Source organism: Pan troglodytes, chromosome 1, assembly GCF_028858775.2.
Source record: "Pan troglodytes isolate AG18354 chromosome 1, NHGRI_mPanTro3-v2.0_pri, whole genome shotgun sequence".
In the NCBI taxonomy this organism is placed as follows: Eukaryota; Metazoa; Chordata; class Mammalia; order Primates; family Hominidae; genus Pan; species Pan troglodytes.
The window spans coordinates 15,510,819-15,524,857 of record NC_072398.2 but is presented as its reverse complement, the minus strand read 5'-3'; the positions used below and the strand labels follow the sequence as shown (position 1 = coordinate 15,524,857).

Below are 14,039 nucleotides of genomic sequence, written 5' to 3'. Positions count from 1 at the left end.
ACTAGTTTGAGGGGCAAAATAAATAATTATATGTGTTTTTAAATCATAGAGAATAAACCCTGAAAATGTTTAATGCTTAGAAAAGAAAGCATGTATAATAGAAATTTTAATTTGGCCCAATTGCTTACTTTAAAATTAGAAAATTCGATTTTTTTGATTGCATAATTTTGGACACATAATTAATAAGCAGGTAGATTAAAAGGAAAAACTACATATTAAGCAAGAATCATCTAACAAAAACAGTTCCTTATATAAAAGACTGTATGCTAACTCCTAGATGCCAAGAGAGAAAATGAGACTACATGAGACTACAGTCAAGCGTCACCTAACGACAGGGATACGTTCTGAGAAATGCATCCTTAGGTGTTTTTGTCATTGTGTGAACAACACAGAGTGCACAAACCTGAATGCTATAGCATATTGCTCTAGGTTACAAACTTGTATATCATGTTACTGTACTGAAGACTGTAGGCAAGTGTAACACATGGTATTTGGGGATCTAAATATATCCAAACCTAGAAATGATACAGTAAAAATACAGTATAAAAGATTTTTTAAAATGGGACACCTGTATGAGACACTTAGCATGAATGGGGCTTGCAGGAATTGAAGTTGCTCTGGGTGAGTAAGTGGTGAATGAATGTGATGGCCTCGGAGATTACTGTTCACTGCTGTAGACTTTCTAGACACTGGACATTTAGGCTAAGTTCAGTTATTTAAAATTGTTTTCTTTCTTCAATTTATTTTCTTTCTTTAATTTATTATATTAATCTTAGCTTTTGTCACTTGTTTACTTTATAAACTTTTTAATGTTTTTAATTTTGATTCTTTCGTGATAACGTTTAACTTAAAACACGAACATGTTATACTGCTGAAAAAATATTTCCTTTATATTCTTATTTGGTAAGCTTTATTTATAAAATTTTCAGTTTTTTTTACTTTTTAGATTTTTTTGTTAAAAACTAAGACACGAACACACACACTAGCCTAGGCCTACACAGGGTCAGGATCTTCCACCCGCACATCTGTCCCACTGGAAGGTCTTCAGGGGCAGTAACACGCATGGAGCTGTCATTTCCTATGATAACAATGCTTTCTTCTGAATTCCTCCTGAAGGACTTTCCTGAAGCTGGTTTACATTTGACATTTTTTTTATTTTAAATATTTTTTATTAAAAAAATGTCAAATGTAAACCAGCTTCAGGCAAGTCCTGTAGAAGGAATACAATCTAAAATAATGATAAAAATTAGTAAAAAATTGTAACTATATAAACCAGTAACAGTCATTTATTATCATTGTCAATATATATACATACACTATAATCGTATGTGCTATACTTTTATGCAAATAGCAGCGCAGGAGGTTTGTTTACACGAGCATCACCACAGACACTTGGGTAATGCATTGCCTTATGATGTTACCATGGCTACGACATTGCTAGGGGATGGGAGTTTTTCAGGTCTGGTATAGTCTGATGGGACCGCTGTCATATATGTGGCCCATTATTGACTGAAACGTCGTTATGTGGTACATTGACTCTACTGCCGGCAAGCTCCTATTTAAGTAAACAAACACAAGAAACACAAACAAACATGAGAAGTCCAGAAGAAAGGCCAAGGATGATAAGAGAACCTTCTTAGGAAAAGGAAGCTACATCAGGGCAAGGGGCCAGTTCTCACCTGGAAGACACAGTACTGCACACTGCAGCCAGAGGAGTGCCATTTTCATGTTTCAGAATGGAGCCATCTCCAGGATATACTGTTAAAAGAAAACTCCTAACAGTAACTTCTGGAGAGAACTAGAATTGAAGAGGACATGAGTAGTCAAGGGGACATTTGCTGCATCAGTGTTGTTTGAATATTTTACAATGAAAATATACTTATGTATTGAGTAATTTATAATCATAATGTACAATTTTGATTTCTACTTTTACCTGATATTTACGTTAATGTCTTTAGAATATAACTCATTCTTTGGGCTGTTGAACATCCTATCTTACTTAGCTGGTATCTCTGCAATTAGATATTTATTTATAAACAGGGATTCCTTGAGAGTTATCGTTTACATTAAATAGTTAAATAGGAAGATAAGTATTTTATTGGAATTTAGTTTATGCTTATATCACTGATATTAATTATTGCCACAGAAACTCTACTTTTGAAGATCACCACTAATTTGTTATGTTTCATGTTTGTTTGTCACAATTTAGGGACAGTCTTCATTGATGACCTTACTATTTACCACAGAAGTTCATCTATGTGGCTCCGAACTCTATTTCAAGAATATGAAAGGCATGTAGGTTATGCCTACGTTCTCGGACCCTTGATAGATGTTTTGCTGACCCACCTCCTGATATCTGTAGAGTTACCCTAGGCTCCACCTTCCACCAACCAGTTCTGTGTGTGAGTTGCACGGTCCTTTGTTCATTACTAAACGTTGTTTTTGCGCTCTCCTGTCCTCTCATTTCAGTCTCACTATCTTAGAATCAGCTTCATGGAACCACAGGAAAGACATCATTGTTCTTCTTTTGCAGGTAGCGAGTAACACCACCCTCTCACTGAGCGCACCTAAGAAATAATGTTAGGACTTGAGTTGACTTTTGATGCATCCATGTTCTTTGTATCATATAATATATCTAGAGTGGTAGAGTGCAAAGATTATGGTCTCAACTTGTTATTTGTATGACTTTGAGCAAATTGTCTAAACGCTCAAATACTCAGTCTTTTAATTTATAGAGTAGAAATAACAACTCTAGGATTTGGAAATTGTTATGAAGATTCACAATTATTCTGCATACACTACAGCTTATACACATATGGCAAGTATACACATATGGCATACACTACAGCTTATACACATATGGCAAGGTGTGGCTGTTTTTATTGAGTGTTTTGAGCCCATTTTCCTCCTTTCCAGAACCTACCTCCTCAGACTGAGGGATGTATGATGAGTTCCCCTTGACTAAGTTATTATTTCTAATTGTTCTTTCACTGCGCTGCCATTTTTAGTGGAAACTTCATTGCAAAAAGTGCAAGGTTCTCATCTGTGGCACTTGAGTTGTTTGCTGGCTCCCCTAGCTTTTAAGTGTGGTGTATTAATTTAGTCCCTCTCTCAGATGTCCACTGTAAGGTAAAGAATTGATGCCATGTCCCAACTAGGAATGCCATTGCCTCTCTGTCTTTGCTTGTTAGCAAGAAACCATTCATGAATGAGTAGAAACAACAATAAGTGTTTAGAAAAGTATTAAATGAATGAGGCAGTAAAAAGTGATCCCAAGAAAATCCTAGACCACTTGCACCTGCCATGACTTGTTACCTCTGTGACCTCTTACCATCTGTGCCTCCTTGGTCACGTGTATTGACTGTAGCCCACTTTCATTCTGTCAGCATTTCTCTTCAGTCTATTTAGAGCTCCCTTGAGCCTTCTCTCTCTGGCAAATTTCTTTTTATAACATAAGCAAAATAACGGAAGATGTACATTCCTTGTTGTGTGCATGGCATGGATGGGAAGGATGAACAGAGTTTATCCATGAAAAGTATGGCTATCAAAAAAGGGAATTATGAAGACCTGTTGTATGCAAGATATCTTGAAATTAACTCTTAAAAAATATGAAACAACTTATTTCCAGCAAAGTGCAAAATGAAAATCACAGAAAAAGTCAACCTGACCTGAAGCTTATTCATCACCGTGCAATGAGTTTCCCCATACAGTGAGTTTCTGACCCATGTGACACTGAAGTCACTAACAGCACCAGTGTTACGGTTCACTGCAGATTGGACAGCACTGTGTTTGGGGATCCTGGAGAAATTTAAAGTAGGAGAGGATGTGGTCTACCTCCAGGGCCACACAGTCCAGCGGCAAAGAGATAATTAATAAGCTGAAGTCGAGGACTGCAAAGTAAATTCTGTTTTACAGAAGGGGAAACATTGCGACTGATTTCAGTATCTCTGCTGAGGTGGAGAGGCTGAGGTTCTTCTTTCGTAGCTGCTGCTGCTGCTGCTGCTGCTTCTTCTTCTTCTCCTTCTCCTTCTCCTTCTTCTTCTTCTTCTTCTTCTTCTCCTCCTCCTCCTCTTCCTCTTCTTTTTGCATGTATCAAGCTAACTTAATGGAGAATGTATACATTGTTCCATATCATACTAAATAATGCAAATAAGTGATACTGTTACAGACTCAGGGTCACAACGTGGGGCCATTGTAAGCTACACCTTTCTCAAAAGCATCTGGTGTATGTGAAGAAGTTGCATATCAGTGACTTGCTCTGATGTTCTCAATAGGAGCCCACAAAGGTTCTCTGTCTTGGCCCTCATTAAGGAGCATTTAAATACCAGAAAAATCTAGCGAAGCATAGCCCCTGATTGGATATTAGCCAGCATAGTGTCAGGGCTGTTGTAATTAGAGTAGCCAGATGGGAAGGCAAATTTAGTAGGGGACTGTCATCATTGCAACCACCCATTATACGTATACTCATACATGCCTCACAGATGCAAGCTCATAACAGGAAACCCAGCAGTTGTGGAGTAGAAGGCTAGAATACAAGAACATTAGTGAGTGAGAGCTTTGCCTCAGGATTATAACTAATTTTGAGGTCAGTTTTTTCAGCAGTCTTTGTTATGTTCAATCTTTTGGTTCCAAAAATTATGTGATGACTGGCCTTAGAAAAATGTAACCCAAGTAAGCCTGGTCTATTAACATTTTGCTAAATTCTTCGTGGTTTGTAATGGAGTTAAATATGATTATAAGATTTAAAAATATGAATTTTGCTTCATGATCTATCTGAAGGTTCAATTGACTGGACTTGAGTAAATTATTCACGACTTCATTAAAATTCAATAGGACTGAAAGTTTCCGTCAGATGCATTAAGCCGTCTACTGCAAACGAAGCGCTGTGTTGTAGTTGGTGCAGAGGGTGGTTTACTCAATGTGGCCTGTGCTAAGTGTATGGAATGCAAATGAGATGTAAATTTTATATTTTACTTTCCATTACCAAAAAATTATTTATGTACACATCAGGAGAGGAAAATTACTTTCAGTAAGGATCTGCGTGGTGGTGATTTTTAATCTCTTAGTGGGAATATATAATATTTTTACAGTACTAGCATAAAAATGCCATTACTGCAGAGAGAGGTCTTAGAGTCTTATAATGATTATCTTTATTGCTTGGAGATAACATTTTAGTAAATGAGATTTAGTTAACATTCTAATGAAAAGAGCTATCATAATTTGAGAGAAAATTCCTAAGCTAAAATATTTTTAAACTAGAAGTTTGTTTACTTTTTTTTCTCTACTAGAACCTAAATTATGTAATTTATTGCAACAGATGGTATGGAAAATTTGGATTGTGTGTTACAGTTTTAGTAAAGCTGATTTACAAAAATTTATAAAAAGGCTACCAAAAAAAGTAATAAAATCATAGACTTAAAGGCCTTCGTGGAGTCCAACTGACTCAGCTGATCTTATGTTTTCTCGACAAAATCAGTGCCAAAGCTAAATTCATCTCTTGCAGTTTCTGTTTGACCTTCTGGTCATGTGAGCACTATTATTAATATCTCCTAACACTTTCAGTCACAAGCTGGTAACTACATTTGCGAATCGCTTTCCAGTTGGCTTTTTTTGGGTGGGGGGGGGTGGGGACAGAGTCTCACTGTGTCACCCAGGCTGGAGTGCAATGGCGCGATCTCAGCTCACTGCAAGCTCCGCCTCATGGGTTCAAACAATTCTCCTGTCTCAGCCTCCCAAGTAGCTGGGATTACAGGTGCCCGCTACCATGCCCGGCTAATTTTTGTATTTTTAGTACAGATGGGGTTTCACCATGTTGGCCAGGCTAGTCTCAAACTCCTGACCTCGTGATCCGCCCGCCTCGCCCTCCCAAAGTCCTGGGATTACAGGGGTGAGCCACCGTGCCCGGCCTTCAGTTGGCTTTTTTATGGTTAAATAAAGTTCCATTTTTCAGATTCTATTTCCAGATCTCTGCAATCATCGGATCATCCCTCCTTGGTGCCTCGCTGAAGTTGTAGCTCCCATTAGTTCAGGTGGTTCTGTGATATCAGCTGCTTTCCTCAGAACGAGTCTCATTCTTCCTTCACATATTTTTTTTTTCTCAAAATGAAACATTCAAAGGCTCCTGCTTCCATATGTAGCATGAACATTATTTGGCACCATCCTTCATGTTATTCTCAAGGCACTCTCCAACTTGCCCATTTCCCTCTTTCAATATGATGCCCAAAATTAGTCACTGCATTCCAGGAGCAGTTGGGTGTGCAGGGACCAGATGGATTCAGGAGCCAACACTCAGAACAAGAGTAGTTCTTAACCATTTGAGGACACGTACCCCTTGTGAGAATCAAAGCCCTGGAATCTCTCCATGGGAAAGTGGATGTACAATCTCAGAGGATTCCTGGGCCTTGCTGTAGTTCATTCATAAACTGTGTACCTTCTGGGACAGTGGGTCAAGAACCCTGCCTCTGCCGTGGTGAGGCCGTACATGGGAATAATCAAGGAAGCTTTTTAATAACCACATACTCTTGTATAAGCCTTAAGTATAAGGCAGAGAATTTGGGGGATTTGCAACTAAGGAGTTTGTTTATTTTTAAGCTGAGTGTATTTTAGAGATCAGATTTTGAAACTACTTTTCAATTATAATCACCTATGTGGATTTTTCTCAGAATCCAATTTCATTTAAAAAAAAATGTATTTAGCTGGCTTTTTCCTGAATTGACTTGTTCAGACATGTTAGTTCTTTAAGATGAAGTGCTCATGAGATTTTAAAAATAGCCACCAGGCCCCATGCCCAGCTGGGTTCTCTGTTGGCGTTGGTTGGATGAAGTGTCCCCTCATTAGCTAGATTTGGGAAAAACTTCAACCAGGTAGAAAGTAAAACAGACATGTGTTTCAACCACTGGTCCTAATGTAATTTTTTCAATGTTTGTGGAATTTATGACATCTTTGAAAATACAGAAATGACCGGGGGGGTGGGGGAAATGTGTCAGTTTATGAATGTGCCATTTAACCAGATAACTGGGCAAAATATTTTACAAGAAGTATTCTCATGAGCAGTACAGAGTAAGAGATAACCACGTCCATGCACATTTGTGCCTTTCCATAGTGTCACACTTTTACTGATGCTATTTCAGTCACAAAAGCCAGGAGCTGCATGGAATTCCAAGGAGGGAATTCTCCCTAGTACCTTCTGTTCACTCGGTAGTCAGAGCTGCAGTCACACAAGCCACTTCACAAGTCAATTGTATTGCAAACCATACATAATAGTATACTTAATCAATAGATAAGTGTTACAGATCAAACATTTCACAACAAACAAAGTAACATATAACATCAAGAGAAAAGGGACAAGAAGAAGGGTTAACAAACCAGTCAAGGGAGACTGGGAGAGCAACAAAGACCCAAAGAATCCCCTGGTCGGGGCCAGGCAAGTGGTCCACAGGTTTTGCAACGAAGAGTCTTCAGTGGGGGCAGAGCCTTCCCAGCAAATGCCAAGTGCTAATCACAATTGACAGCAAGGCAGTGTCAGTTGAGATGGCCGTTTTGAGCTACCGATGTCCTGCTCTTTTTATGGCCACAGAGTCCTCTGGCGAGGACTGATAGTGACAGAATGTGCTTGTTTTTGCCCTTATCTGGTAGGATGCAGACTTTATTTATTAAGCATAACATCTTGTCCATGTTGGCAAAGTGCCCTATGAAATGTAAGATGGAGTCTTTTCCTAAGATGGAGTTACTCATGTCATGGGTGCTGTATACAAGTGCTTGATCCTGTGACATGGCATGGTTTAATCTTCATTTTTCTTCCGCTTTTTGATATCTCTATCTTCATTGATTCTACTCCACCCTCTTACTGGACTCATATTATCTTGGTTCTATTCACACACCTTTATTTGTCAGTCATTCCTGTTAGAACATTCTGAGTAGTTTGGGAGGTGAGTGTAGACTGAGGTTTACACACTAATGAGGATCCTTGGGGAAAGTGAACTGAAGGGGTGGAGGGGATAGACTGGCCCTGGTGAAGTGGGTAGCCTCGGATGAGTTTTTCCTGATGGTCTAAGATGGGTGTGGGCCTTAGCTTCTTAGCACACAGAACTTGTGTTTGAGCCTGATAGTGAATTCAAGACCAGAGACCCTGATGTGTTGGAATTGCTCGTTGGATTTTACAAAGAATGGTGGACTTTCAAACTTACGGTGACCACTGTTGAATTTTACTGGGACATGACAATTATACTAGAGCCCCTAAAGTGGCAGACCTGAAGTCTCGCTGTTCTCTTTGGTTTGAGGGGAATAAGGGCAGATGATAGGCATATATTGTTTAAAAACGTGTTTGCCACTTTGTCTCTTCCTCTTCGCCTCAGTGACCTTGTTCTCCTTGCAGGTTATGGCCACACCGTGCCCTTGTCAGATGGGGGTAAGGCCTTCTGCATCATCTACTCCGTCATTGGCATTCCCTTCACCCTCCTGTTCCTGACGGCTGTGGTCCAGCGCATCACCGTGCACGTCACCCGCAGGCCGGTCCTCTACTTCCACATCCGCTGGGGCTTCTCCAAGCAGGTGGTGGCCATCGTCCACGCTGTGCTCCTTGGGTTTGTCACTGTGTCCTGCTTCTTCTTCATCCCGGCCGCTGTCTTCTCAGTCCTGGAGGATGACTGGAACTTCCTGGAATCCTTTTATTTTTGTTTTATTTCCCTGAGCACCATTGGCCTGGGGGATTATGTGCCTGGGGAAGGCTACAATCAAAAATTCAGAGAGCTCTATAAGATTGGGATCACGTGTGAGTATTACAGCTCCCTGGCTGCTCCTTCTGTCTCCTTTATTTTATTTATTTATTTATTTATTTTGAGCCCAGCTCTCACTCTGTTGCCCAGGCTGGAGTGCAGTGGCGCGATCTTGGCTCACTGCAACCTCCGCCTTCCGGGTTCAGGGGATTCTCTGCATCAGCCTTCCAAGTAGCTGGGCTTACAGGCTTCTGTCTCTATTTTGCCATTGCAAGCTCCACTTCACCTCCCAATGAGGGGTCATTCATAAAAGCACTGATTGCTTTCTTCTCATTGAGAAGTTTTCCGAATTTACCACCTTCTCAACCATTTCATTTTATGATTTCCTTCAAAACTCTTTATGCAAAAATCTTATTACTGAGATATTTTTCACAACACCTTAAAATTACAGATGAATTTCTTACTAATAATGTAGGCGTTATAAATGACAGTGTAAAAATACATCATACAGAATGTACTTGATAACCAACTGTTAATTAAAAAAAAAGATTGCTCTACTTTATTAAATATTTAAGGCCAAGAAAACTAGGCCTCGGATAGAGCGTGTTATCAATCACTCTCTTTAATTTACCAGAAAAGTCTTAAAAGAGCTGCTTACCTCACTTGTCCATCTGGTTCTTTTTAGAAGTTCGCCTCTATTAACTGTTTCCAGAATTTTGTGTGTGGAAAATAAAATGGGCATTCAAATTCAGATGCTCAGGGATTTATAATTTTTTAACAGTTTTCATTTTAAATTCAATGCAATATCATAGAAAACTTAACCATCCATTTTCAAGAAACTGTTCATTTCTGTGTGAGCCCTCCTGTCCTTTTCAGCATGCACACAGTTGCAGTTATAATGTACCTACTGTTTTCATTTCTGTCTTGCCTTCTTAAGAATTTTTCAATTTATGACTTGGCTCAGGTCACGTTTTCTAGGAAATCATAATAGATACTCAAACAGCCAGATGCTCTGTCTTGGCCCTGTCTTGTAATTCTTAACCCTACAAAATGCTTAGTTGAATTGTATGTATTTTGACATTTCCTTTAAACCATGGGCTCAGCCAAAACAGACTTTACTCATAAATCCCTAATGCTTTGAACAGTGCCTGGCTACCATACAAGTTAAATAGACTATTTTTTTGCCAAATGGTTACTTAGGATAATTTTATATTTCCTGTAGCTACCATAGGTATTATTTTTAGAGCCCATATGGTATTCACCAGGTGGCAAAACCATAATCCAATCATGCCTCTATTGCTCATTATTTAGCTTTCTTCTAATTCAGGGGTATTATAAATGACACTGTAGAGAACTTCCTTTTTTTTTTTTTTTTTTTTGAGATGGAGTTTCATTCTTGTTGCCTAGGCTGGAGTGCAATGGCACGATCACAGCTCACTGCAACCTCCGCCTCCCAGGTTCAAGCCATTCTCCTGCCTCAGCCTCCCAAATAGCTGGGATTATAGGCACCTGCCACCACACCTGGCTAATTTTTTTGTATTTTTAGTAGAGACAGGGTTTCACCATGTTGGCCAGGCCAGTCACGAACTCCTGACTTCGTGATCTGCCCGCCTCAGCCTACCAAAGTGCTGGGATTACAGGCGTGAACCACCCCACCTGGCCAAGAATATTTTTGTATATATACACATTTCCTCCCCTGATATTCTTCCAAGAAATGAGATTGCTGGTGCAAAATGAATACGCCTTTTTGTGACTCATAGAACATAATGACCTGGTGCTTTCCAAATGTTGTTATGAGTTGACACGTCACCAGCATTATCTGAGTGTGACAGTTTCAGCACTCCTGGGGTGGTGATGGCCAGTAGCATTAGAGATGTTTTTTGTGTATGTGAGTTTAATAGCCAAATAAACATTATCTTAACTTTCTTTTCATATAATAGGTGATTGTTTTGTTTTATTTTATTTTATTCTGTGACTTGGAAAGTAGAATGTTTCTGTAATTATGTTTGCTAGCTACAATAATTTTCTCTTATATAAATTGTCTTCTCATAAATTTTGCCCAACCACTTAACTTCTTCAGTGTTTCATATAATACTAAATCCTTACATAACATTTTATCACTTCTTACAATGTGAATCATTTTTTAAAAAGCAATCTACATAGAATTAGTTTATGTTTTGAGCGTCAAGAACCTGAGTATCTAACAAATGAATGTTCCAAAGATATATTAGATGTGGGCAGGATAAAATACCCCTGTTTTTGTCTGAAACCCCATGGATATTTTTGTGAGCATTCAAGAGTTTGGCAAAATAATTATAAAGGAAGCTGGGCACGGTGGCTCATGCCTGTAATCATAGTACTTTGGGAGATGAAGGCAGGCAGATCACTTGAGGCCAGGAGTTCGAGACCAACCTGGCCAATATGGTGAAACACCATCTCTACTAAAAATACAAAAATTAGCCAGAAATCACTTGAACCTGGGAGGCGGAGGTTGCAGTAAGCCAAGATCATGCCACTGTACTTCAGCTTAGGTGACAGAATGAGGCTCTGTCTCAAAAAATAGTAATAAGAATAATAAAGGAAAAGACAGAGATCCATCAATTAGTCTAACAATGTCATTACTATTTTTAAAGTACAGGAGAGCACATTGAATGCACGATATTGTTTTCAAAACCTATAGTCAGATTCTGAAGATACTAAAACTTTGTATTCTTGGGTTAATTAGTTTCCTTATTCCTGTTATGCTGCCAATTTTAGCTTCCCTACTTCATACATTTTCGAAAATCCTTCTCAAATGTTTTACCACTGGGACATAAAATCAGAATTTTTGTTATCTTGGAGTTTTCATCTTCACATTTCTGTTCCTTTTTATGATTTTTTTTTCTGAAAACTCATTTTTAAAATGATGGAAGGAATTTTAAATCACCATTTCCCATCACAGATTCCAAGCAATACATTTTACTTGAGTCAACAGTTATCCTTTATTTTCCCAGTAAGAAACTGGTAATGTTGGCCAGTGAGTAGTCCACATGTCCAAAAACAACTGAGAGATAATGAAGAGCTTGGCTTTGTTGCTGGATTTAGGTGCAAGTGTAGATAGCCATGCACAAGGACCTATTTAATATCAACATACATTCTTAAATTTTTGATTTAGTTTAGTGTATTAGTCTGTTTTCACACTGCTGATAAAGACATACCCGAGACTGGACAATTTACAAAAGAAAGAGGTTTAATTGGACTTACAGTTCCATGTGGCTAGGGAAGCCTCACAATCATGGTGGAAGGCAAGGAGCAGAAAGTCATGTCTTACATGGATGGCAGCAGGCAAAGAGAGAGAGAATGTGTTCAGAGGAAGTCCTCTTTTTAAAACCATCAGATCTCGTGAGACTTATTCACTATCATGAGAACAGCAGGGGAAAGACTTACTCCCATGATTCAACTACCTCCCACCAGGTCCCTCCAACAACACATGGGAATTCAAGATGAGATTTGGATGGGGACACAGCCAAACCATAGCATTTAGACTGCAATTTCTATTATAAACTCTTATTCTGTAATAGAAATTGTAAGAGTATTGAGTGCTTATAAAGATATGAAGCTTTCTTCCGAGCACCCCATGATAAAACAAAAACTTTTCTAAAACATCACTGGCTTTTTGTGAGCCACTGATTATAAAGCAGAGGTGGCAAACCCTCCTTGCATAAAATATCACACTTGGGTAAGTGCAGTATGTTATGTGTCTTTAATAATGCCACATCAGCCCCAAGTATTTTTTTTTTCTCAAAAATTGCAGCCTGTGATTCTAACTAATCCAAGTTCATAGGAGGTTAAATCATTCTTCATTGTCTTTCACTGTTTAATAATGGGTAGTTCCTCTTTGAACCATGAACTTAAAAACATTTCTAAAAATTAAGAAACTGGCAATGAGTTTATTCCTTAACAAACACTGTGTTGGCATGAGGTGGGGAGATAAATCACTCACTACTTGATTTATCCATGTTGAGATCACACTAAGACAGTGTCCTGTTTCTCACACAGGTTACCTGCTACTTGGCCTTATTGCCATGTTGGTTGTTCTGGAAACCTTCTGTGAACTCCATGAGCTGAAAAAATTCAGAAAAATGTTCTATGTGAAGAAGGACAAGGACGAGGATCAAGTGCACATCATAGAGCATGACCAGCTGTCCTTCTCCTCGATCACAGACCAGGCAGCTGGCATGAAAGAGGACCAGAAGCAAAATGAGCCCTTTGTGGCCACCCAGTCATCTGCCTGCGTGGATGGCCCTGCAAACCATTGAGCGTAGGATTTGTTGCATTATCCTAGAGCACCAGGGTCAGGGTGCAAGGAAGAGGCTTAAGTATGTTCATTTTTATCAGAATGCAAAAGCGAAAATTATGTCACTTTAAGAAATAGCTACTGTTTGCAATGTCTTATTAAAAAACAACAAAAAAAGACAAATGGAACAAAGAAGCTGTGACCCCAGCAGGATGTCTAATATGTGAGGAAATGAGATGTCCACCTAAAATTCATATGTGACAAAATTATCTAGACCTTACATAGGAGGAGAATACTTGAAGCAGTATCCTGCTGTGGTTAGAAGCAGATTTTATACTTTTAACTGGAAACTTTGGGGTTTGCATTTAAATCATTTAGCTGATGGCTAAATAGCAACATTTATATTTAGAAGCAAAAAAAAAAAAACATAGAGATGTGTTTTATAAATAGGTTTATGTGTACTGGTTTGCATGTACCCACCCAAAATGATTATTTTTGTAGAATCTAAGTTAAACTTACTATTTATAATGCATAGGTAACCATTAACTATGTACATATAAAGTATAAATATGTTTATATTCTGTACATATGGTTTAGGTCACCAGATCCCAGTGCAGTTCTTAAACCAAGTCTATAGATATTTTGTTTCTTTTGATTTCTCTTTATACTAAAGAATCCAGAGTTGCTACAATAAAATAAGGGGAATAATAAACTTGAGAGTGAATAACCATAGTATTCTGCTGCAATAAATGTTTCTACCCTCTTGGGATAGAATGGTGTCAGATGTCTAACATGTTTATAAACATTTTTTTGAATTGAACAAGTTATGAAAAGGATTTATTAAAAGGTTAAGATACTTTGTTTTGAAAGTACATTGTGATTTGCAGCCACCTAGCACTAAAGCACAGAACTTAAACACAAATCCCTAAATGAACAGATTATGTTACATTAATCTGAGAATTTTAAATTTAGAAGCTAAAATAAATAAAAATCACAGCTGGTTGTAATCCTATGCTTTCATATATCAGAAGTGTGCCTCTATGTAGAAT

At 38.4% G+C, this 14,039-nt stretch overlaps 1 protein-coding gene across 1 annotated transcript in view; it reads left to right on the top strand.

Moving 5' to 3' along the window:
- The window catches only part of KCNK1 (potassium two pore domain channel subfamily K member 1), a 58,197-nt gene extending 44,436 nt beyond the window's left edge, over positions 1-13,761 (top strand). The window contains exons 2-3 of the mRNA XM_016941092.4: positions 8,375-8,770; positions 12,753-13,761. Coding sequence (XP_016796581.1) covers positions 8,375-8,770; positions 12,753-13,012 — 656 coding nt within the window. The 3' untranslated portion in view covers positions 13,013-13,761. The remainder of the gene's footprint in view (positions 1-8,374; positions 8,771-12,752) is intronic.
- The last annotated feature ends 278 nt before the right edge of the window (positions 13,762-14,039 follow it).